Here is a 25,635-nt window from a genome sequence, read left to right on the forward strand (position 1 = left end):
TTTGAGAGTCAAATTGGTAACATAGGTGAACTGTAAAAGGCACTCACGTTTCTGTCCAAAAATTCTATCCGCCTGTGTTCAGTTCCACTCAAGCTTACCCAGATAATCTTGTGCGAGCATGTTTGTAGCCGTGCTAGTTTGTAACTGTTGAAATGAAACAGTTTCTAGGCCGATGAGATGGCTCCTGGTGTAAGGGGCCTTCTGCCAAGTCTGACGACCTGAGTTCAGCCCCCAACATGGTAGAAGGTGAGGACCAAGTTGTCCTCTGACGTCCAAAAGCATGCACCTACCCACCTCACCCCCAAACAAATAAATAAATGTATTACGAAAAAATGAAAAGTAAACAATAAGTGTGGGCTGATAAAAAATAATCTGCTAAAATCACCCAGTGGGATACGGCTGAGTTTTAAAAAAAACTACGGCTCGTCTCCCTGTAATGTCAGTAGCAAAACTAAGATCTGCTGTTCCTTGGGGTTGACACCACAGATAGTTTCTATAATTTTTACTATACCTTTGCTTCAGAATATGTATTCATTTCTTTTTCTTTGTGTGATGATTTGTAAACTCCACCAAGCAAGCTATGAGCATCTGCTACTTTGGGGGAGGGTCACACACAGAGGCTCACAGCTTTCTCCACTGCCATGCTTGAATTTTTTTTTTACTATGCCTTCTTAATATTTGAAAGCAGATGAAAAATGCAGATAATGAATAAATCATGGACTTTTAAAAAGGGAAAGGAAAGGAACAGGGTAGGATGTGGGAATCCAGAAAGAGAAAAAAGGCATGTACCATGCATGAGAAGGCTAGGGAAGTTTTGCATGGAAACCCCAGTCTGTGGAGAGGGGGAGGGCTCAGGTGTGGGGTACAGAACACAGAGACAGCACCACAGAGCTGCTGAAGCCTCCAGGGTTCTGTCCTACTAAGGGATGCATAGAAGAGAAACGGGTGTCAGAAGAGGAAGAAACCTCTGACAAAGGAGGGTGGAAATCAGGAAGAATGTCCCCAGCATCCGCTGCCCAAGTACAGTCTAAGGGCGAGCAAGGAAGATATATGGGATGGCGTGGTAGTTGAAACTATCAACCTGGCAGGCTCTAGAATACCCCAGGACACAGATCTATGGGCACGTCTGTGAGGGATTCTAGATTGATGTGTGCTGTGGGTAGCACCATTCCATGGGATGCAGCTAAGAATGCAATGAAAAGGAAAACGTGATGTGGGGCACTGAACCATGCCAGGAAACTTGGTAAAGTTGAGTGGGAACCTCATGCCAGAGAGGACGACAGGAGCTTCACCTGCTTCTGACCAGGCCCCTGTCACATGACCACTATCCCTACACAGGAATGTGACCAATGGTCACTTAGATCAGAGCAGAGTTCTCCATGCTAATTAGGCATCTAGCGGCCCTGAAGGCTTAGCCAATAAGCTTCCTTCCCAGACATTCCTTCTTGAAATAGGTATTTAGTGGCTAATCCACCCTGAGCAGGTGCTATGATGAACATGATGAACAATCAATAAATGGTTTGGAACCAAGGACTGTCTCTCTCATCAAGAATATGGAGGAAGCCTTCGCCTACAGAGCAGCACCATCTAAGTCTCCCTCAGGCCCCTCCGCACTGCATTCCTAGACAATTGCCACTAAGCTAGGGACAATCACTTATGAAATAAGTCATAGCTCTCTCCATACCCCCAGCCTTGGGCTCCTCAGCCCAACTAACTCTGGTTCCAGCTCCCCATGGCTCAGCGGTGTCTGAATGTCCAGGAGTTTGAGAGCCTCCAGCCCCAGCCTCCCTACAGCCCCTCCACCCTCCGTTCCCAACTTCTCCATGCAGTCTCCAGTGGCCTCTGGATTCCCGGGAATCAGGGAACCCCAGTTTCAGCCTCCCACATTTTAGGCTGTGTTTACCCAGCCACTGAGCCCTATAGACTGTGTCTATGTGTTTTGTGTGCCAGGCAGAGTTCCTACACCCCAGCGGTGAGGCAGAACACAGACCCAAACCGTGAGCCCTAGGGTTCATTCATCTCCGCTTGCTGACTGCAGATGCAGTGTGACCGCCCACCCGCCTCACTTCCTGTTGCCGTGCCTTCCCGAAGTGATGGAGCGTATCTTCGGATTGAGCCAAAAATAAACCCTTCCTCCTTAAATGGTTAGGTATTTTGTTGTAGCAACAAGAAAAGTAACCAACATGGAGGGATGGAGGAATCCAGCCAGTGTGTAAAGTGCACAGCACTGCAGCAAGAATGTGAGCCCCGAGAAAAAGCACAGTGTTCAGGGCCCACTTTGAACCTCTAACAAAATGGTCATTGTGACATCTCGTGGGAGCAAGGCATTCTCTAGATCGACCACACCCTAAAGCCCAAATCTCTGAGGGTCAGGCCTTGTACTTTTTTACTCACTTCTTCATGACCATGAAGTTTGAGAAGCAATGGCTTAGAGATGATCAAGGCACTGGACTTGATTTCAAATGGAGATTCAATTTACGTATTTACTTTAAATGTAATGTATCCTTCGATAGTTGCATACCTGGATATAATGTGTTTTGATGACTGACTCACTTCTAATGGACTTTGATCCCCTCCCCTCCCCAACCCTAGAACCCAAGCCTACCCCTGCCCACCCCACCCCCGACCCCTGCCTACCCCTGCCCACCCCCCACCCCACCCTACATCCCGCCTACCCCTGCCCACCCTTCCTCATCTCCCTTCTAGTCGTTTTGCTTTGTCTTCTGACCAGTCGACTTGAACCAGGGCTATCCACATACATGAACATGGGTGTGAAATTATCAATTGGAACCAGGTGGCTACACAATTGAAGACAATGTCTCCCCTCCCCCAGCATGCATCAGTAGCCAACAGCTTCCTGGACGGAGTCCCATGATGCACACAGATGCTTGGCTTAGCTGCTTCTACACTGCGAACACACTTTCCTTACGGCTCTGGCAACCAGAAGATTCTGCCATCAGTGGTCCAGGTATGAGAAAAGCACCCAGCTGAGCCATCAGGACAAACCTGGCTGACCATGCAGTTCTGAATTTTGACGACTTAATTTATTTTCTGGCCTTACTTCCCTTTTTTTTTTCTTCTTACAAAATGAAGGAGGTAAGCCCTGTGTTCCCCGAGGCCCCTCTGAGCTACCTAACCTATTGCTGTGATTCATCTTGAGTCCCTGCTTCCAACCCCATCCTCTACCCCATGCTCCATGCTGGTCAATTGAGAATTTGATAAATATTTAGCTGATTGATATAAGCAAAATCATAAAAGTCACTGAAAGGGACGTTAAACTTCTAAGAAGCTCTGGAACCTTCTGTGGTATCTCTCTCTTGTGACTCCCTTCAGAGGGCAGCAAGCATAAATAAAAAAGGCGGCTGAGTTTTTTTTTTTCTCTCTCTCTCTCTCTCTCCTCCTCTCTTTAAAGTCAAAGGCCCATAAATCATGCATGTGCAGATTCATTTCATAATTAACATCACTGGGTATATGTCTGTGAAAGTTGGGTTTCATCTGGGCGAGTTGTTCTACTAATTAAAGGCTTATTTTGTGATGGGGATCGTTTTGTGGAAGCTACTGCACCCAGCCTACTTTAGATATATACTTTTTAATGACCCGCCGGCTTGGCAAAGGAAGCCAACCATTGGCACAGTGAGGCTCCCAGCTTATGACACAAGAACACTACGTGTACCTCCAGAGCCTTCGTGCTCCAATGCAGCCAGTGGCAAGTGCGTCCTTGAAGTCACAAGTGGGGAACCAGCAGGCTTTTGGAGAATGACTGAGGCCCAGGGCCTCCTACTAGACTAACAGAGCCCAGCTTGAGAGCCTCGTTTTATAGCATCTCCCCACCCCAGCTTCTGTCTAGCCTCACGGCCCTAGTTGCCATGGGAGAGAGCTGCAGATGCACTTTCTGGGCTTGTGTTGAAGCACTGGGGAGGTGGGCCTGCTCACGGCAGTGCTCAGCACCCCCTGGAAACAAGAAAATTGGAAAGAGACAGCTGGGATGAAGTCTTAACATTTTTAATAATGTCCGGGACCACGGCTGTTGCCGGGAGATTAGCAGGGAAATGGAACAGTGTGTAATTTTTTTTTCTAAGAATTCCATTAACAAAATCAAATGGGCAGGCAGGGGTTAGGGGCGTGAACGACTTTCTGGGGGCTTCAGCAGGAGGGAGTTTCTAACCTCTGAGTCTCAACAAAAGCTCCTCTGTATGTTCCAGGTTCCTGTGGCCGCTCTCCTTTCTCCTATAGTGGTGGGAAGGCAAGGTGGCTCTGGAAATGGGAAGTCCATGCCTCTAGCCTGTGGTTCTTACCATGTGGTCTTGGACAGTGTCTTCTCCTGCTCCCAGGGGCAGCGTTACTGAGCTGAGGCACAGACTCACTGGGTTCCCTTCTACAGCACAATAGCTGGTACAGACTGGCCTTGTCATTGGCTCCCTCTCCAAATGCCACCCAGACTCTCCTGTCTCTTTTTCTACATCTAGAGTGTTTGTTCTATGCCAAGCCAGTGCCAGGCCGGGTGCCAAGGGTGACAAGAAAGGAGGGAGGATCCAGGTGTCCCTCAGATGCCAATTGTTCAGAAGCAGATTCAAGGCACCACTTTGGGGGTGAGGGCACTCTCAGCCCATGTCACCCCAACTTATCGCCAATGAATGCCCTGTGGAAAGGTGCTCTGTGGTGGTTAGGATGCGAATGCCCCTAGGTCACTATGTTTGAATACATGGTCTTCTGTTGGTGGAACTCTCTGGGAAAGATTAGAAGGCGTGGCCTTGTTGGAGGAGGTATGGCATTTGAGGTGGACTTTGAGGTTTCAGAAGCTCACCCATTCTCAGAGTCCCTTTCTCTCCCTGCCTCCTGCTTGTGGGTCAGATGTGAGCTCTCAGTTGTTCCTGTGTCAGCACCATGCCTGCCTGCTGCCATGCTCCCTACGGTGCTGGTCATGGATTGTGACCCTCTGAAACTGTATTCGAGCCCCCAATTAAATACTTCCTTCTAAACGCTGCCTTGGCCATGGTGCATTACCACAGTAAGGGGACAGTGACTAAGACAAGCTCTTGGTCCCACTTTAGAGATGAGGGAAGCAGCGTTTAGACAGATTGTTGTCCACCCTCAGCTGCATGCTAGTCTCGTAGACTTCAAGATGGAGCGCTCATGTCCAGGTTTGAATTCTCCCTCCAACATCGTTACTTTTATCTGACCCCTTCCCCTTTCATTGATCATCTTCTGATTTCTGCTTGCTTTGGTCCTGCAATGTGCATGACACTGCATCTCTTGAGGACAGATATTTATTTACTGAAAGTTCTCTGTGCCTTCTATGCAGATAATACGCACAGTAGGCACTTCAGAAAGATTAGGGCAGCATTGTAGCAGAGACCCACTGTTTCCCTAATCCATCCAGATTTCTTAATGATGTGCCTGTCCCTCAGCCTGCATCTATACACACACACACACACACACACACACACACACACACGCACACACACACACACTCACACACACTCACACACACACTCACACACACATACATACACAGAGAGAGAGAGCTTGTGAAATCTAATAACAACCAGTTTAAAAACATACTAAAAACAGAAAATTTATGTAGCATGACCCAAATTGAATTATACATTACAGCACTATAATTGATTTTTTAGAAGAGAGATTAAATTTATTTTATGCCTCACTAACTAACAGCTAGATTTACCTAATTGCTTAGAGCGAGGAGTTAGTATGACTCATTAAACTCCATACATGCTTGGGTACGCTGTGCACTGAGTAAAGCTTCCCTGCTCGCGGCAATTAACGGGGAGAGACCCGAGGCCGCTCCGGTAATTGGTAAGAACAATGCAGCCAGAAGTAGAAGCTTGCAGTGGGTGCCTGAATTCTGTCGGTGATGCAGCTAGGGGACCTTCTGGTATGGCAGTCCCAGAAACCAGAAACACAACAACCAGACCTCCCTCCCCACTCTCTCCCCACCTCCCTCTCCCCTTTGTGATGGGAAGGAGAAAAGGAAAGAAACACTCAGGAAAGGCAAAATGGAAGCCTCATCTTGGATTGATTCCATCCATCATAACGGCTCCTCGGGAAGCCCTACCAGTGGCTAACAGAGCACAGACAAAGTCAGCCAACCTAACAGAGAGCGAGTTTGGGTGGAATGAGGGAGCGTGCCGTAATTATATACACATTACCCAAAAAAAAAAAAAAAAAAGGTAGCAATTTAGGAAAACTGGGGGTAAGTATGCTAATTTGGGTAGCGAGAGAAAATTAGAACTCTCTGAACCATTTATTTATTAATTATTATTAATAATAAAGAACATTTCCAAGTGGCATGTGTTCCAGCAATAAGTGCGTTCCCTGAGTCCACATGCCTGGCTGGATATGATTGTGGTTTCTGCAGAAGTCCCTCACACACCGTGGTGTGTGAATGAAGGGGACTTCATTCAAAGCCAAAATTTGGATTTTCGTACTCACTTCCAAGGCAGGTGGCACAGACATTGGACTGTATGGACTAGTGGTGCTTCCTGGCTCTCGTGTCCTCTGTCTTCTGACCATTGAAATAGAAAGCTGTCTAATCTCAGGTCCCTAATCTCTAGGGCACCAGTGTCTGTATTAGGGGACAGAGAAATTCACTTTGCTCTAGAAGAGGCACAAAGGACATAAACATGGCAGCCATGACCTATGTCTCCTGCGAGTAAACAACAGACTCAGGGAGGTGGAGTTTACCCAACACCCGCCTTGTCCTACTTTGCTTCCTATTGCATTGACAAAGCACCATGACCGAAATCATCTTGGAGAGGAAGGGGTTTCGTTAGCTTACCTTACTTAACTCACGATTCATCATTGAGGCAAGCCAAGGCAGGAACGCAGAGACAGGAACCGAAGCAGAGACCACGAAGATACACTGTTGACTGGCTTGCTCCCTGTGGCTTGCTCAATTTGCTTTCTTGTAGCACCCAGGACCCCGTGGTCATGGGTAGCTCTGCTCACAGTGACCCTGGCCCTCCCACATCAAGAAAATTCCCCATAGATTGGCCTACAGGCTGATCTCAATTTCTTCTCAATTGAGGTTCCTCTGCCCATGTGACTCCAGCTTGTGTCAAGGCGAAAACAAAACAAAGCAACAAAACCAAGCCACGAGATCCTTCTCTCACAAGACGCAGAAGCGGGCATCTGCCCAAAGCTGTCTGGCCTGGGGCAGGCCAATCGCAGTCTCTTACCTGGGGATTTGAAATTAAAATGAGAAGCCAGTGGCTATTTGGAGTCCAAACACACAGAAGACAGCATAGCCTAAGTTCAACACCACCATCATTTTGCGTCTCCAAAGCTCTCCCTCCCCTCAGTTCTGTAAACGCTCCTGGATCGTGTCTCTTCTATTGTGCTTCAACTGTTTGGAACCAACACCAAGGAAATAGTGCAAACTAGAGCTGGTAGTCAGGCATAGCTGTCCGCATCATCTCTGTGGGAAGATTCAGGGATTTGAGGGTATTTGGACCTCCCCAAAGGACCTCTACTCCAAGGTTATCTCAAAGATCTGTGTTCCCTTCCACCCAAACCCCTGGGATTCTTCAGAGTCTCCTGAACAGATGAGAAATGAAGGCTTAGAAACCCTAAGCCATTGCTTTGAGCAAACAGCACATGGGGGCAACAGGATATGATTTGAGGCCCTCCTGGCACACATAAAGCTTCCCTCTGTGGCATTTTGTAGAATCTACCTATACAGTTCCAAGGACTCTAGAATCCTCGGCCAACTCCATGACCAGGATGGTTGTGAAGCATCTTGCATTTGAGTCCTAAGTCTGGGGCCATGAGTGGTAAGGGCTGTCCAGTCTTCAAGCAACCTACAGTCTGGGCGGGACAGGGCGGGGTCCCTGGGGCTCTTGTCACTGCTCTTTCTGTTGACCACTTTCTCCAGTGACTTCTAAGGAGCTGTCTGCCTCTTCCTAAAGGAGCAGCCTTCTGCACATGCTCCGAGAAAGAGGCTCGTTTCTAGATTTACCACTGAGCAAAGAGCTCTCCCCAACTGGATAACCATCTTCCTCTGTCCTGAGAAAAAGCACTCCTGGGATGAGGTGTTGCTCCCATTCTGAGCAGCGACCAGCATATGAAGACACAGCAGCCACCCCTGAGTTCACAGTACAGGGTCTCACTGGCCAATAAAGGTCTTCAAGGCCAGTGCTGAGGGACAAATGAAGCAGTGCATGAAACGCCCTGAGCTGGGTGACAGAGACCTCCTTCCGGAGCCATGCCTCCGTTACCTCTGGGCACATCGCCTTCTCTTCCCAGACCTTAGCCTCCTCTTCTACAAACAGAAATGCATGGAAAAACATCAATCAGATATGGTTCGAGAACAGTTGAGATGTGTGTACTGCTTTGTCTTGGCATCCGAGAGCAGCTGGCAGTGTTTGAGAGGAGAAATTCCTCCCGGAGTAGGAGGGCCAGCCTGGGGTTCCTCTATTTGGTCTTGTGACTACAAACCCAATCTCCTTTCTTCTTTTCTCCCTTCCTGCTGGGTGAGTCTACTTATAGCCAAAGATGGGTTGCTGCTCTGTGTCAGCAGAGGAAAAAAATTCCTGGCTTATCCTAGACCTCAGTTAGCATCAGTTTCACACAGAGATGATTGTCTCTTGGCCCTTTGAAAAAAGAATGTATTCCCTGGAGCTCAGTCCTGCTCATCTGGGAGTCTGTCTTTGTCCCTTTAAAGCAGAAAGTATCATTTCTACAAGCCTCTCTCTGTGTGAGGGAGGGGTGTGGGTGTGGGGTCTTGGCATGGTATACTACCCCACATCTTAACCTAAGAAGAATCTAACACCAAAATTACAGCCACATTGGTCTCCAGACAATTAGCCAGGTCCTAAGGCCACTGTGGGTCTCCCCCCACCCCCCGACCCCCCCCCAGGATGCTCTGAGCTGCCAATCAGACACATAGCAGCCTGCCAGCTGAACATCTCAGGAGGACCCACGTTTTTAGCCAGAAGGACATACGACTCACCTCCTGGCATCTCTGCCCATGTCCTATCAGGAAATGCAGTTCCTGTTTGCCCAGGACTCTATAGGCCGACCTCAGGACAGACCTCAGGCTTTTCTTCCCAAACTCCAACAGTCTTGTGTGTCAGCGTAATCTGACCACATTCTTGTTCACTTTCTGCTGCTGTGATGAACACTGTGACCAGAAGCAACTTAGGCAAGAAAATAATTTATTTGGCTTACACTTGAAGGCTACAGTCCACCAATGAGGGGAGTCAAGACAGGGGGACAAGGAGGAGCTTGAAGCAGAAGCTGTGGTGGAACACTGCTTACTGGCTTGCTTTCAGACACATGCTTAGGTAGTTTCCTTATACAGCCCAGGGCCACGTGTCTGGGGATGGTGGACGGGTCCTCATACCTCAAAGAGCAATCAAGACAATCCCCCAAAGGCCAATGTGATCTAGACAATTCCTTTCTCAGATGACCCTAGTCTAAGTCAAGCTAACAGTTAAAGCTGACTCAGCAGACTCAGTACTGAGCAGGGCAACACCTTTCAAGCCATCCTGTTATCTATCCAATTATCCTGGGAAAGTAAAGGAAGTCTCTTTCCCATGATCCCATCTCCAAGGACTGCGAGTCTAGCTAGAGGTGACAGAAACTAATATTTAGCTCACCGAGCAGACAGAATATTCTATAAGGTCCTCGGTTCTTACCTGACATGAAGATTAGCTCTGATGCAGACTAAAACATCGGAGAAATAAGCAAGAGGGAGCAGATAGGGCACACCAGGGAACAGAAACACATTTTTCTTCTGTGCCAAACCACAGAGTTCACAGGGAAATTTCACCTTCTGTTTCACCCCAGAGCAAGGCAGAAGAGCGAGTGAGATGTTTCTCCAGAGGCTACGTCCACTAGCCAGGAGCTCAACTGGGTTGCAGTTGACCTCCATGGGCTTCCCCTACCTTATGCTGAATTCGTGCAGAACGGGGCCAACATGGTGTAGAAGGGACTTCAACAGCTGTGTGATTGACTCTCGATTCAATGAGAAATCACACGGATATCAAGGCCTTTGTGCCTTGCACACCTGGGATGTTGCCCTGAATGGAGAAGCTTCTCTATGTGAAATCAAACCAAGTTCCCAGGCGCCTTAGCACTGCCAGCACAGAGACTCATTGACAGCCTAAACAAACCTGAATCATCGGTGAATGGGGCGAATTTAAGACCTCAATTCTGTGTTTCCTGCTCACAGGATTGGCATAATTGAAATCCATTTGCTCTCACATAGGAGAGCGCTAAGACTTGAAGGAACATTTAAAGAAGTCTCAGGAATCTCTTTATTTTGTCCTTCAGCCCTCGGTAGAGCCGTGACAAAAGAGATGTCTAAATTGGTCCTATTTATATCTTTCTCAAGGCAGTTTCTTCTCCATTGGGTAGAAACTCCAGACGAGTAAGGAATAGTTTGGGAAGAAAGTTGGGGAAAGTCTTTGATAAGTGCATAGAAACTTTGGGGTGTCTTTGGCTGGGAAAGCGAGGAGGGGGCGGGGCTCAAGTCGCTAGCAAGTGGGTTTTGCTAAACTTTCCCTAGCTAACGAATGCACTTAATGGGCACAGTGCTGGGTATCAGTGCGGCTTAATGATAATTTAATCTCGTTGGCTGTGTTTCTGTGGCTTTCCAGGAGAGAAGGAAGGACCAGCGTGAGAGCAGTTAACCACTCTGCCTTTAGCCAAGCTTCATCTAAAGTTTCACCGTGTTCTCTAAACAGCGCCGAGGGACTGTCATGTGCTTTAGTGAGTCACCCATAGATCTAAAACAAGCAAAAGACCTGGGCGTTCTTCCTCTTACTTGAGCTGGGAGTTTCTGGTTACATGTGATTCAGCGCGGTACTGGGGCCTAATCACACAGCTATGGCAGCCACGGTTCTCTGGAGCTTTCTGCAATGTCTGGCACTGTTCTAAAAGCTCTTGGCATAGACAGGCATAGAACATCATAGAGAAGGGGAAACTGAGGACCAGAAGATGGGGAGACTTGTGCATGGGGGATCATTGGTGGCAAAATGGAGTGGACACTCTTCTGCCTGATGTAGTCTACAATCTATTTTCTTCATCAATAAGCCCAGAGATCTAAGCAGAGGATACTAAAGAGGCTTCTGTTGCCCTCCCAAGAATGTACCCTGGCTCCTACCCTCCACTGTGAGAGATGCTCTAGGCCACCTGGAAGGAGAAACCCCAACACCTTATATCACCATTCGTACATGATCCCCTTCACCAGAGTATGGGATCTGCACAAAAGACCCTTCAAACAGGAGGTCCAAATGAGACCCCAGGGAAGTCAAGGACATTGAACAGCTGAGTAAGGAAAGCCCTTGGCATTGCAGGAAGGCAGTGCTGGAGTTGGCCTACAGTTCTAATACCAAGACCCTGCTCCTTCCCTCTACCCCGACTCAGGAGAAAGTCATTGTGTTTCTTTCAGGTGGTGAACTGGAAGCCGGACAGGCAGAGGCCTCGTCTGAAGTTTCCGAGGATACTTAACGTGAGAATGCATGAGCGAAGGCTGAGCACAGGTGTAAGCACACACCATACACTACTGCAGGAATTAATGATGCAACTTGAATTTATCGATACTACCATTGTGTATACGTGCTATGTCATGGCAAGCATGTGCCGCGGCTCACAGAAGGAGGTCAGAGGATGTCTTTGGGAAGTCGGTTCTCTCTAACTGTGACATTGAATTTAGGACCTCAAGCTCCTGAGGCAAGTGCTTTTTACCCATGAGCCATCTCTCCATGCCAATGATGTAACTATAAAAAGACATCTGTTGAAGATTCATGTCCCTTCTTCCCTTCCCCTCTGCTTCTTTCCCCCTCCCTTCTTACATGTCTGAATGTCGAAGTTCTAACCCCTAATGTCGTGATGTCAAGAGGTTGGGCCTTTGGGAGGTGACTATGTCATGTGGGTGGAGCCTCACAATTAGTGCCTTCCAGTCCTCCACGTAAGAGCACAGCAGGAAGGTCCTACCAGGTGTAAAGGTCTAAGACACCAAGTCAACCTTGGCCTCTAGCACCATGAGAAAGAGGCTTCTGCTGTTTACCAGTTACCCTACTTGTAATTTTTACTGCAGCCCCAATAAGCCATGAACCAGCCTTCCCTCCCAACCTCTTCTACTCTTCTTTCTCTGAAGAAGCAAAAGCTTGGAAGGAGGACGTGTCTGGCTTTCTAGAGCTCATGCTGGGCTTCTAACCCAGCTCGGCATGCTGCCGCCCTTTAAAGTGATTTCTGGAGCCTGATTCCTGTGTCTGTCCCCCTCAACCCCGATTTTCTGGGTGCTACGGTCATTATCACCCCTCCCAGCCCAAGCTGGCCAACCTCACCTCCCTCTCTCAGAGGTGGAGCCCATCTCCCCACCCAGAAGAAATCCTCCAAATAGAATTTCGTAGTTATTCAAAACCCAGACTCCCCACACGGAACCAACAGTGTTACATGCTGTCTGGTTTCCACCCATGAGCTAAGTGTTACTTAATATTCATGCTCCAATATCAGCCTGGTTTTATTGGGGGCATTCTCAAGGGGAAGAAGAATTTCAGAAGGAAGCCAGCCCTGTAGCCAGGGACTCCTTGAACCTGTCTGTCCCTTGGATTGTCTTCCAAGCTAGCACTCAGGAAAAAACTGGATCCTCCCCTGGACACTTCCTGGAATGGTTGGACATCGGAGGGGTGGAGAAGACAATGGAAAGAAGAAAGGAGCACAGCTTGCCCTTTGCTGGAGGTGGGACTCACAAATGATGTCCTGAGATAGCAATCCCAGGGCTGTGGCTCTTGTACAACCTGTGCTGGCCATGCCAGCTTTCCCTGGATACTGCTTGCCAGCCTCTACAACTGCTCCACCATACTGTCCTTTATAAAAGTCACGCAAGGAGGGAAAGGGGGGGCTCTCCTATCTTTTTCCAAACGGAAGTGTCATTCCACAAAGACAAGTCAGTAGGCCTCTCTCAGGAGTAGATTAGAAACACACATACAGGAAATTAAACCAAGCCTGCTGGGGCCTTGGAGAGGAGCGGGCTGCCTGTCCATCAAAACCTCTGCCTCTTCTGGTGGATAGAACTCGAACATTCACAGAGACCTCGGGAAGCTCTGTGGGCTGCTCAGCTGTGACACCAAGGCAGAGGGATTTGCATGCATTTTCCTTCTGTCCACACAGTAAGGAAGGTAGACAGATGTGAGGTGGGGACCCCAGCCTTGATTCCCACCCCCCACCAAAGTCCTCTATCTTCTGTCCCAGTGGAAGTAATAGGGATGGGAAAATAGTTTCCTCCTGGCCACCAAAAGCCTGTCTACTGCGCAGGCTCTCTCAGAGAAGCCTGGTCCCACTCCTGTGTTTCACATCCAGTTTCCGCTTGGGAAACCGGCTGCTGCCTCTAATCTCTCTGTAGTGGTTGGACTGGGTTCTACCCTTAGGCAGGCCTGACTGTACCCTCCTCATGTGGGTGTGCTGGGAGGACCCCTGAGAGCGGGTCCCTCACACTGCTGTATACCTGTCTTGGTCACCGTTCTGTTGCTGTGAAGAAGCATCACTACCATGGCAGCTCTTAGAAAAGAAAGCATTTAGTTGGGGCTGGCTTACAGTTTCAGAGGTTTAGTCCATTACCATCATAGCAGGAAGCATGGCAGCACGCAAGTGGACATAGTGCTGGAGGAGAAGCTGAAAATTTTGTATCTGGATCCACAGGCAGCAGGAAGAGAGACGCTGAGCCTGGCTTGAGCTTTGAAATCCCAAAGCCTATCTCCAGGGACATATTTGCTTTAGCAAGGCCACATTGCCTAATTCCTCTCAAGTACTGACACTCGCCGATGACCAAGAATTCAAATATATGAACCTATGAGGGGCCTCTTAATCAAACCACCATAATATCCCTGAAAGCAGGTCCCACATCAATGTCTGCATGCACGTACAAAGGTACACCTCTGTGTTGTGTGCGTGTACATGACGTGTGAATGTGGGAGTGTGTGCATGCCCCTGTGTATGGTTTTGAGTGCACAAGTGCCACACAGCCTTTGGGTGTCAGTTGTCTTCCTACCTTGTTTAAGACAGGCTCTCTTGAATGATGTCTCAGCCAAGTTAGTTAAACTGTGAGCTTCCATTGATTCAGCTGTCTCCCCTCCTGTCTCCCAGTAAGGAACACTGGGATTACAAATGACATGTTATTCTTGGTTCAAGGCCAGCCTGGTCCCTATGAAACTCTGTCTCAAAGAAAGAGAGGGGAAGTGGGGAGGGGGAGAGAGAGAGAATGTGTGTATGTGTGTGTGTGTGTGTGTGTGTGTGTGTGTGTGTGTGTGTGAGAGAGAGAGAGAGAGAGAGAGAGAGAGAGAGAAGAGATCACTGACTCAAAGGTCACAGACTGGATGTTCAATGTGACCACATGCTAAATGTAATATAATTATTATCACACAGCAGGACTGACACGTCCTATCTCCTCCCTCCCCCTGTGCAGGATCAGTCTGGTCCAAGGAAACTGCCAATCACACAGTGCTGTAGAAGGGCCAGCATGAAGCCTATCATCCAATCTGCAGTAAATCATTGGTGCCCCAAGCCTGTCCTGTCTCAAGTCCTCTTCATTCTTTGGCCTGGCACCCTTTCTACCTCCTTGCAACTTCCTAGTATCCTTCCCAGCCTTCCTGGATCCCAGGGAACTTGCTGGGTCTCTGTCTCCCTCCTAGTCCTAATCTGGCTCAGAGTTCCCAGGTTATTTCCATTGTCACACATGTTTGTGACCAAAAGACAAGACTACCAGATTATGGGCTGGCGGTGGGGGTGGGGCAGTGGGCATGCAGGTATGCTCAGCCCTTCCTGAACCTTCTCGCTCTCCAGCACTGAGTAGAACTCATAGTTCCTGCCCGAAGACTGTCACTGAGGTTCTCCATATTTTGCAGACAACGAAGGACAGACTGGCCACAGTGGGCTTGAGAACAGGGTAGACTGAAAGCCTCCTCCCATGAGAGTTCCTCACCAGCAGGTGGACAAAGGGTGACCCACAGGTTCAAAGTCACCTGCCTCCTAGGTATCCGTTGCCAGCATTGCTAACTCTGCCTCTGTGTGTGTGTGTGTGTGTGTGTGTGTGTGTGTGTGTGTGTGTGTGCACATGCACACACCCACATGGGCATGTGTGTGATCTCTTACTTTTGTTTTCTTAGTCCTGCATAGTCAGCATCTCAGTGGTGTCCTCTCCCCTCACCCTAAAGCTGTTGCTCTGGTATCAACTTTTGCCCTCCTCTTTGGGCTCCCGCAGCCTCATCAGCCTCCTACCCCCTCTCCTAACTTTGGGAGAGCACTTCAGAGAGAAGCTGGGAGCTTGCTGAAAGCCATGTGAGAACTGGTTTTTAATGCCAGCCCGCATTTTTCAACAGGACCCTCTTCAGGCTGAAGTGAGGGGCATGGAGGAGAATTCAGGGATTTGTGGAGGGAACGTCATAGTTCAGAATCAAGTGTGGAGGACTTGGAACTGGGTTATGGGAGGCCTTCTCAGTAGATCCTCCAGGCTATGGAGCCCTAGGTTCTCCAACCCAGAGGAGCTAGAGGGGCTGGCCCTTGCAGTGACCAACCCAGTTCCATCGGTCTTTCTTGCTGTGGGCAGAGAGAGGGCAGGGTTTCCTGAAGGTGATATCATCCTGGGGCTATGGAAGGGCCCCAAGAGTTGGGGAGGCTTCCCATAGCCTGGCTTGAGGGACTGGCAAGCTAATGGATATTACAAGAACATCATATAGGTCTCAGGGAGCCCGCAGCCTTCTAGCCAGGCTGAAGCGTAGCCTGTGGAGAAACAAAGAGGGTGATGCTGGACCTTCTGGAGTCAGAAGGAAGAGCTGGATCGCAGGTGACTAAGGGCAAATCTGTTGTCCGTCAGCTGCACTGTCCCTCACCGTGTCTGCTACAGTCAATGCCCTGCAAGGCACGAGGGGTTCTACAGGTTCAACACCTGGTGGGTGAGTGAACACTGGTCCAGGTCCTACAGTCTCCAACTGTAAGTTCTAAGGCAACAGAGAAAAGAGACGCAGTCCTCATTCAGTGCCGCACAGCAGCATGGGTAAGGGCATGAACTCTGCAGGCAGAGGTCAGTCTTAACCCTCCAGCTTCCAACCGTGACATCTAGACAAGCATGTGAGTCTCGGATTGACCACATCTCTTCACCAGCAACACGAGCAGATTGGGCGTGCACATTCAGAGCCATGCCGGGAGGCCCGTATCTACGGCAGCACGGGTGTGGCACCTACAGGAGAGATCTGCACAGATCAGGCCAGGCTGCCTGCTGTTGCAACTGCCACTGTTGTCCCTACTCTATGTCCAGGGACAAAAGTCCCAAACTCTCTGTTTATCCTTGGGGAGGTAAGAATAATCAGAGCTGTCTCCAGAATTAAACTCTGGTTGCTGTCAGCAGCCAAGTAACCACAGTTATGGCTGATGTACTTGTCTTGGTTAAGGTCACGACTGCTGTGATGAAACACCCTAATCAAAGCGACTTGGGGAGGAAAGGTTTATTTGGCTTACACTTCCCTTCACTGTTCATCACTGAAGGAAGTCAAGAGAGGAACTCAAAAAAGGCAGGAACCTAGAGGCAGGCACTGATGCAGAGGCCATGGAAGGATGCTGCTTACTGGCTTGCTCTCCATGGCTTGCTCAGTCTGCTTTCTTAAAGAACCCAGGACCACCAGCCCAGGAGTGGTATCACCCACAATAGGCTGGGCCTGCCCACCTCAACCATTAATTAAGAAAATGCCTTACAGCTGGATCTTATAGAGGTATTTTCTTTGATGCGGTTCCCTCCTTTCAGACGACGCTAGCTTGGGTCATGTTGACATTAAACCAGCCAGCACAGCATTCACTCCCGCTGGCTCCTACCCTGCTCCTATGCTACCTGTTCCCTCCAGGCCTTCCCCAGGAGCTGGAAATGGCAGTCTATAGTAAGCATGAGAAGGCTGAGTCTCTAAGCAGGTTCTAAATGGACGATAATCTAAGCTGGGTTATGCTCAGCCACATGTGAATATTAAATAAATAATAAAGTTTGTAGGGTTAAGTATATCCCCAAACACTGCATGCTGAAAAAGAATTTTATCGTTTTCTTGTGAAATTCACCATTAAACTCAGGCAGGCTCTGTGGTGTGTGTGTGTGTGTGTGTGTGTGTGTGTGTGTGTGTGTGTGTGTGTGTGTGTGTATTTGTTGGCAGTGCTGAGGTTTGAACTTAGGGTTGAGCACCACCTTGCACATACTGGCTAAGTGTTCCCAGCCTGCAAACTGTATTTTGCCTGGTAATTACATCCACATATTTGTTTCCTTTCTAGAACAAAACAAGAAGAGGACTGAACAAGGGCTGGGAGGCTGGAGGGGTCTAGAGAAGGGGCTAAGGCCTGGGGAGAACATGCAGGGGACAGCAGGGAGGAGGAAGAGGAGGCGGGGCTGAGGAGGAAGAGGAGGCGGGGCTGAGGAGGACGAGCCCACCCCCTCTGCAGCTGCTTCCTTTCCTCTCACCGCCCGCCTCCCCCAGCAATGAGCTGTAGACAGGGCAGGGGATAGCGGGCACGTCTCAGGAACCTGGGTGTGCTCTCTGAAATGTCAGCTGAAATAAACCTGGCTGATCCTCCTCGATGGCCCATCACATTAATATCCCCGAAATTCCAAGCGGATTAAAATAACCACGAGCATGACACCGTTTGGAAGGCTGGGGATTTGCTTGGAAGAGGAGGCCCATTGGCGAGCGTTCTCCTAATTGCCGTTTCGTATAAATAGAGTGCTCTTTAATATCAGCCACCGGCTCTGGCTGACAGATTTAGATCGGAGCTGTCGAAGTCATTAGTGCCAGGCCGTGGTAAACCGAGGCTCTGTTAGGGCTGTAAATGGGATTCTCACGGGCCGATCAATCTTACCAAAGCCGCCAGCGTTGCTTGCTGATCTGCAAGGTCCTGAGTGGCCACAGCTTCCCAGAAATGCGCTTGCATCTGTCAGAATTATGAGCAGCTGGCAGCTGACTCAAAGGTCATATTTGCTGCTAGTGTGGAAATAGAATCTCCCCAGTACAAGAAATGCTACTTAGCAGTATATCAATTGCAGGCTGGTCACTACAGGAGGGTGTGTGTGTGTGTGTGTGTGTGTGTGTGTGTGTGTGTGTGTGTGTGTGTATTACAGCCTGGCTTGCTTGGGACATGCTTGCTCTAGGTCCACCCTGAGCTCACAAGCAGGTGTTGGATGAAATTAAACAGTGACAGTTTCCCAGAGAACTTTGCAGTGTGAATGTCCTAAGGAAATCCTCCTTCTGTCACCTGACACGTAATTAGTGTGTGCTCACACTGCCCAAGACTCTCTTCCAGGCACAGGGTAGAGGCTTGGTTCAGGCCTCTCTTAGTCATTGGCTGTGTGGCTTTAGACACACTGTTAGCATCTCGGAGCCTTGAGTTCATCATCTTTAAACAGAACTTATGGTTCTTATTTGTGAGATTCCTGAGAAGACAGGAAGCAACAAAGGGTCCTGAGGTTATCAGGAGGGGTTGAGCTCGAAGGCACTGTCAGCAATGGGACAGTAACAGACAGCGGGAATAGGTGGTGCAGGAAGGGAGAGAGCTAGAGAAGAGCTGGCATGGTCTGAGGGGGTGAACCACCCCTGGACACCCGATAAGGACCGACCAAAAGCCTTCCACGTATGTCTGCTCCTTGGACACTGTGGCATAGTATTGCCATCTGTAGAGTTTATGCTATTTGGGCTTTAAAGCAATTATTAGAAATCTCCCATCCAGGCACCTCCAGACGCACCTGGAAAGCATTTGTATTCTGGCCTGTGCAGTCTGGAGAAAGCTTCCTAAGGCTCCTTCCCACTGCATGGAGAAGGACTTCCTTACTAAGCTCTGGGTGAATCTCTTCAGATCCACACAGAAGGACTACATGGAGACCTGGCCCTGGCCTTCTCTGAGGGCATGGCTGTGATCCCGAGTTCAGGCAGGTCAGGAACTCTGTCCTCTTAGACTCCACTTCTCTAAAGAAGCCATTTGTGACAGAGGGCTTGCTTGGTTTTATTCATCACAAAACATGTTTGTTACACAAACACAGGAAAATTAGATAGCATTTATAGAGGGACATGAAAATAATATATGGTCTATTGCTTAAAGCTAATGCAGTCAATATTTAGAAATACATTTTCTGTGTTGTTTTTGGTCTTTTCCTTCCCTCGTATTGATGACGAGAGACATAGAAATCTGACCCAGCCTGATTTCAACATTAAGGATATATGAGTTCCACTGTGAATATGTCATGAGTAAATGACTTGGATCAAGGCTAGCCCAGGGCTTTCTCCAGTCATTAGCTTCTCCTCAAATTCCCAAAGCATCCAGGGAATCCCAAAGCATCAGCTCATGAATCTGACTCTAGCCAGTAAGGAAATGGGAACTTCTTTCTCAAGGTTCACTGTGTTTAGTCTGGCTTCTTATTGCATGCCCTCCTCTGAACCAGTGACTGCTGCTGGAGGGAATGTGAAGCACTGAGCGGCTTAGGTCAGGGCTACTTGCTCCACCGCCAGCATCTGGCCTGAGCCACCTGGACTCAAGAGAGAAACATCTGGGCTGGAGAGATGGCTCAGCAGTTAAGAACACTTGCTGCTCTTGCAGAAGCCCCAGGTTCATTTTCCAGCTCCCTTAGCAGTTCACAACCACCTGTAACTAACTCCAGAGCCAGAGGATCCAACTCCTTCTGTAAACAAACATTTAAAACAAAAAGAAACAGGCCACTGGGCATGGTGGCACTTTAATCTCAGCATTAGGGAGACAGACGAAGGTGAATCTCTGAGAGTTCAAGGCCAGCCTGGTCTACAAGGCAAGTCCAGGACACTCAGGGCTCTGATACACAGAGAAACCCCATCTTGAAAAACCAACAAAACAAAACAAAAACGACAACAGAAAAAGCAAAAACAAAACAAAACCAAAATAAAACAAACAAACAAAAAAAGCAAACCAACAACCAAACATATAGAAAGAAGCGTCAAGTTAAACAAGCAGGCCATACCTAGACATTGAAGGAACAGAAGTGAATGAGGAATGAAGCACTCATCTCTCAAGAGACTGGCCCATTGGCTGACCCTCGCAGAATACAGACTAAGGTGGGAATTCCCAGGATCCTGACATGTTGACCCAGGATGACCTTGGCCAACCAGAAGTCCATGAATCTTCTGCCATCCAACCTGTCTGGAGGACTCAGATGCTGACCCCCCTCCCCAGAAGCAAGGCAGTTGTGCCTCCCGCCTCCCAGGAGCTAGTCTATGAAGCAGAATAACTCTGTCTCCTTATCATGGGGCTCACCACCTGTGCCCCTATTAGACAAGAAACAGCACAGGATAAAAGCCAGAAAGTCCAGGACAAATGAGAAATGCATTCTGGGAGGTGCTTTTCTCATTGGGCAACCTGAGCTAGTCCCCACCATGACCATTAGAGTACACTGGGAAAGGTCTTCCCCATAGCAACCATCAGGACAAGTGACAGGTAAGGAGTCCATGGTAGACTGAAGATTTACCAGGAACTGGGCACCGAGATGGGAACCCTCACCTAACCTGCCCCATTGGCAGGCAGGAGGAGACATTTGCCCATCTTCCTAGTGAGTTTAACAGATAAGAAGCCACAGCCAGTTTTTTTTGTTTGTTTGTTTGTTTGTTTTTTGTTTTTTGATGTGTGTTGTCTTTTTGTTTGCTGTGAGTTGGCCTATCCTTTCTATGTTACATAGGCTGACCTCAAATTAGCTGCAATCCTCTAACTTCCGTCTCCCAGATACTAAGACCACAGGCCTGCACCACCACGCCTAGCCCACTACCCATTCAGTCTATTTAAAGGGAGCAGACATTCATGAGGCAGCACAAAGAAGGAGAGGGTAGGAGAGGGACAATGACAAGCCGTCTATAAACATAATATTTGACTTAAAAACCACCTTGTATTTAACCAAAAATAGACTTGATGACCTAGAAAAACAAATGAACAAGACAGAAGAAGGGAAAAAAACTTGGTCAGTTCTCCTGGGGTGTGCACAGAAAGAAAAGAGAAAGAGACAGCTACTTGGGGAAAGGTAAGAGACACATCCTAGGGTGGTTGCTGGAGGAGACCAATCAGAGCAAGCCTTGGAGGGGCTAGTCAAGGAGAGAGAGGAGTGAGCTTCTGGGAAGAGGAGGAGTGTCTAGAGAGTCTGTGCAGGAATGTAGAGCTGACATGGGTCTCTGTTTTCTCCAGTCTGGCTCACCTTCCTGGGGGCTTTGTCAGTCACCAGTCCTCTGGCAGTCTGCAGGCTCTAGGTTCAATGTTGCTATGGATCTCCCAGGGACTGTGATGGCTGGGGAGTGGCAGGAGTGGGGTAAAACAGGGACACAGATGTTGGAAAACTAGGCCCCTGTGAGGCTGCTGGGTGGGCTGAGAGGGGGCAGAGGTAGGAGCCTTCTTCATCCTGCTAAGGCTGGAAGAGCTTCCTGCAGAGAAGGTTCTGTTCTGGACCACCACCCAAGGAGGAATCACTAGCCCAGAACCCCCAGGGATTCTGATATGCTCAGGCTCAGCTTGCTGACCACTGTTGCTGTGGTGAATATCCCAACAAAAAGCATCTTAGGGGAAAAGGGATTTGTTTGCTTTATAATTCCACATTATAATCTATTTTGGGGAAATCAAGGCAGGAACTTAAAGCATCACATCCACAGTCAAGGGCAGAGATAGAATAAGCAGGATTCGCACTTGTTCTCAGTTAGCTATATATGCTCTTATATTGTCCAGGGCCCCTGCTTAGGGAATGATACCACCCACAAAGGCCTGAGTTTCCCTACATCAAAGGACAATCAAGATGCCGGTAGACCAACCTGATTTAGGCATTTCCTCATTAGATGCTCTGTCCAGGTGATTTTAGGTTATGTCAAGTTGATAGTTAAAACTAATCACTATTTAGAGAGCTGTAGGGTGGCTGAATCTGAGGGGCCATCAAGTAGTAGGCAGTGGCTCTGTGTAGCTCTCAGCTTCTTGTCTCTTCACCCAACATTGACATTCTCCGAAGTTCACCCTCTGCTTCTTCCTTTCAAGAAAGCTCATTTGACACAAGGGTCAGCCCACGTTCTCTAGATTCTTCTCATCCCACCTCACTCCTGCCAGGGAAGAGGGACCTGTGGTTCTGCTGTCAGAAAACATGACATGATCTGGGACCTATGTTTTCTCATAGCACCAAGTCTGTGGAGATATGAGCTGGTCCCATCTCCCCTAGAGACAGCGACAGCCCACCAAGCCCTGCACAGCAGTAGCACACAGAATTGTCAGGACATGCAAGAGAAAAAGAAGAGGCCTGAAGGAGAAGATTCTACAATGAAGAGTGACAGGTCAGATGATGGTCTCCTCTGAGGGGGTCTCTGATAATAAAGAAGAGTCCAGAACTATCCTTAAATCCGTGACAGAAATTGGCTGTGGGACCACCCCGTCCATTGGGTTCTTGTTGATCCTCTTCTCCAAAGGGATTGTACATGAGGCTTAAAAAAAAAGAAAATCCTAAGTCTTTGTGTCTCTCTTTGTGGCTTTATGTGTGTGTGTGTGTGTGTGTGTGTGTGTGTGTGTGTGTCTGTCTGTCTGTCTGTGAGTCTGTGTGTGTCTGTGTGTGTCTGTGTGTGTGTCTGTCTGTGTCTGTGTGTCTCTCTGTGTGTGTCTGTGTGTCTGTCTGTGTCTGTGTGTCTCTGTGTGTGTGTCTGTGTGTCTGTGTGTATATGTGTCTGTGTGTCTGTCTGTGTGTCTGTGTGTGTATGTGTCTGTGTGTCTCTCTGTGTGTGTCTGTGTGTCTGTCTGTGTCTGTGTGTCTCTGTGTGTGTGTGTCTGTCTGTGTGTGTATCTGTGTGTGTGTCTGTGTGTCTGTGTGTATATGTGTCTGTGTGTGTGTCTGTGTGTCTGTGTGTATTTCTGTGTCTCTGTGTGTGTGTCTGTGTGCCTGTGTGTGTCTGTGTGTCTGTGTGTGTGTGTGTATGCATGTGTGTGTATGTCTCCATCAGCTGTATGTATGTCTCCTAACACAACCTATTCCATGATTCAATTTTTCAGTCCTGAAAGGGCTAGACACAGCCCTTCTTACATGATTCCCAGGGCCAGGCACCCGAAGAAGGCACCCAGACCCAGAAGCAAGAGAATCAGGATGAAATGTCACTGGCTGCAAGTGTGGCAACCTCGTGCCTGCTCCTGGTCTCCGGGCTTCCTTTCCTACAACGTAATGTGGCAAATAAGAAGACGGCCTTCTCCTTTGTTCTGGGTGCTCCTAGCCACTGTTACAGAGTCCCACATCAGCTTACAAAAACAAGTGGCAATTTATTTCCCTTGGTTTGGAGGTTGGAAATCTAACCTTAGGGTTCAGTGGGCTAAATGCCAGTTAGTAGAGGGCTTGCCTAGCTTGCAAATGTTCAGTTCCCAGCGCTCAACGAGCCAGGTGAGATGGTGAGTACCTGCAACCCCAGCCCTGGGGAGGTGGAGGCAGAACAATCAGAAACATGAGGCTACCGTTGGCTACGTAGTGAGTTTGAGGCTAGTCAGGTATACACGAGAACCTGTCTATAAACCAGTTAATTAGTTAAAATAAAAAGCAGGTCGAAAAAGAATAACTAAGACCAGACATAGGACTCAAGTCAGGAAAGGGGGATCCAGAGTGCCATAGGCCAAGCAAGTGGCCAGGATAGCACACAAAGCCCCTGCCACAGGAGGAGCATGGCCTGGCACTCTGCCAAGAAGCCTTATGTGCTATATATGCCTAGGGCAGTCTAAGCCAGCAGGACGGCCCAGAGCAGGCTGGCCGAGGAAGTAAGGGCTCAGGAGAAAGGTGTAGAAAATGCCTGGGGCTACGCTAACACTACCCTAATTCAGTTTCTGTCACAAGTTTTACGATCTCAGTTTCCCTTTTAATCTTTCAGACTAGTGCGGACTGAATAAATATCCACACTTCACAAAGACCACGGAAGCTGAAAGGAGGGCCGCTCTGCTACTGCACAAATCGATTCAGAGACCAGCCCGGTTCCAGGGCCCAAACACATTCTTTACCCAGCGTTTGGGAATGGCAACAGGGCCAGCATCCTCTAGCTAAGATCTCCCTCTCTCCTGGCCTGAGCCACTTACTTCCAGGACATCTCCATCTCATTATCCTTGCTCACAGTAGCACCCGCATGTCCGTGGTCCCTGCTGGCAGCAGCCACCTTACAAGCCCAAGAGGTAAAAGGCCAAGATGAATCCCACGTGACCCTTGCCAGCAGGAACAAGGCGGACATCCCCACTCAGGCCTTCATATGCACAGTTCTCCCAAGCCACTGCAGAGCGTCAGCTGTGTTCTCCCACCTCTGTGTCCCTGCAAGTCCTCAGTGCTTGCTCATGCCCACCATGGACTGGGTGAAACTCTGTAGACCCTCCGGGACCATCACCCATAAGCCTCTCTGACTGGGAAGTTCAGTGAGAAGGCTTCTCTGCTGGGCCGGGGCCAGGACGGCCATGGTTGGGATGAGGCCAGAGAGATCGTTCCAGAGCCAATTCTGACCTTTAGGGCTTCTGGCACGAGCCAAAATACCGTTGTATTCTTCACTTGTTTAGAATCAGATGAAGGAACAGAAGCACAAATAAACTGTCAGGGAAGAGTTAGAGTGACCTCCAAGGTCTCTTGCCACCAAAAATGGCCCATTTCACGGAGTGACCCCATGCTTCTGCCTACCCCCCTTATTCAGAGCTTCCATGGGCACACAGGAGCCTTACATCATGGCCTCCAGTTCTCCACTCCTGTGAATACCAAGCTTGTCTGTCCTCAATCTCACCAAGCTAGGGCTTCTGGGAAGGACAGGGCCGGAGAAGCTCCAGAACATCGACCTAGAGGAAATCTCAAAAGCTGTGCTGTCCACTGTGCACCCCAGCACCTCGAGCGTCTGGGTCACAGACATGTTTTTATCTCACTATCGAGAACCCTCACTCTTCAACTCCAATCCTTCCCTTCCTTCCTCTCTTCCCTCTTCCTTCCCTCCCCCAACCCTCTGTGCACCCTAAAAGACTTTTACAAGGGTTAAAAGCAGCCAAGTTCTTCACATCACTTCCATTGAATTCTGGCAAATGGTGTTTTCAGAGAGTCAGAGAGTCTGAGAACTTGAAAGGATCTGATTGATGGTTTCGGCCAACAACTCCCTCTTTTAATAGATGAGGAAAATTAATAGATAGGAAAAATGAAGGCCAGGGGGAGGCGGTTCACTCTAGGTCACAGCAAGTCAGCACAGGGCCTGGGCAAGCTCTCTGTGGCCTGACCCCTTAGATCCTGCCTCTCTCGCTGTAGTCCTCCCCACAGTCCAGGCTGGAAATCCAGTGATAGAGCATTTGCTTAGCACACGCAGAGCTCTGGGTTCAACCTCTGGCACTGTTTAAGTCAGTCATGGCGGTCTGTCTCTGTAATCCCAGCACCGGGGAGGTAGAGGCAGAAGAATCAGAAACTCAAGGTGTCCTTGGCTTCATGACAAGTTTGAGGCCAGCCTGGGCTACATAAGATGCTGTCTTAAAAACAATCAAACCCAGTGTCCCAAAAAGTGTGTGGTCAGGGTAAAGGCTGGTGACAAGCCTGAGTGCTCGCTGTGACTGTAAAGTCATTTAAGGTAGAGGGGATCCAGGGCTCAGTGATTGACATATAAGCCCAGGGTTTTTTTTACATTCTGATATTTT

General features: G+C 48.8%; 1 protein-coding gene across 7 annotated transcripts in view; it reads left to right on the plus strand.

The window, feature by feature from the left end:
• The window catches only part of LOC148004186 (uncharacterized), a 33,664-nt gene extending 8,647 nt beyond the window's left edge, over positions 1 to 25,017 (plus strand). The window contains exons 2-6 of one of the 7 annotated variants that reach the window (XR_015627308.1): positions 2,834 to 2,968; positions 10,620 to 10,731; positions 11,414 to 11,698; positions 13,670 to 13,893; positions 14,429 to 14,529. Coding sequence is in view for 1 of the 7 variants with exons in the window: in XM_087564086.1 (XP_087420212.1) it covers positions 2,872 to 2,968; positions 22,148 to 22,301; positions 23,008 to 23,170; positions 23,865 to 23,879 (429 nt within the window). In the remaining 6 variants the exon portion in view is untranslated. Of the gene's footprint in view, positions 1 to 2,833; positions 2,969 to 10,619; positions 10,732 to 11,413; positions 11,844 to 13,669; positions 13,894 to 14,428; positions 14,530 to 22,147; positions 22,302 to 23,007; positions 23,395 to 23,864 lie in introns of those variants that run through there. The other 6 variants (XR_015627307.1, XR_015627310.1, XM_087564086.1 and 3 more) reach the window with 6 other exon arrangements.
• The last annotated feature ends 618 nt before the right edge of the window (positions 25,018 to 25,635 follow it).

Source organism: Rattus norvegicus, chromosome 8 (assembly GCF_021556685.1).
Source record: "Rattus norvegicus strain SHRSP/BbbUtx chromosome 8, alternate assembly SHRSP_T2T, whole genome shotgun sequence".
Taxonomy (NCBI): domain Eukaryota; kingdom Metazoa; phylum Chordata; class Mammalia; order Rodentia; family Muridae; genus Rattus; species Rattus norvegicus.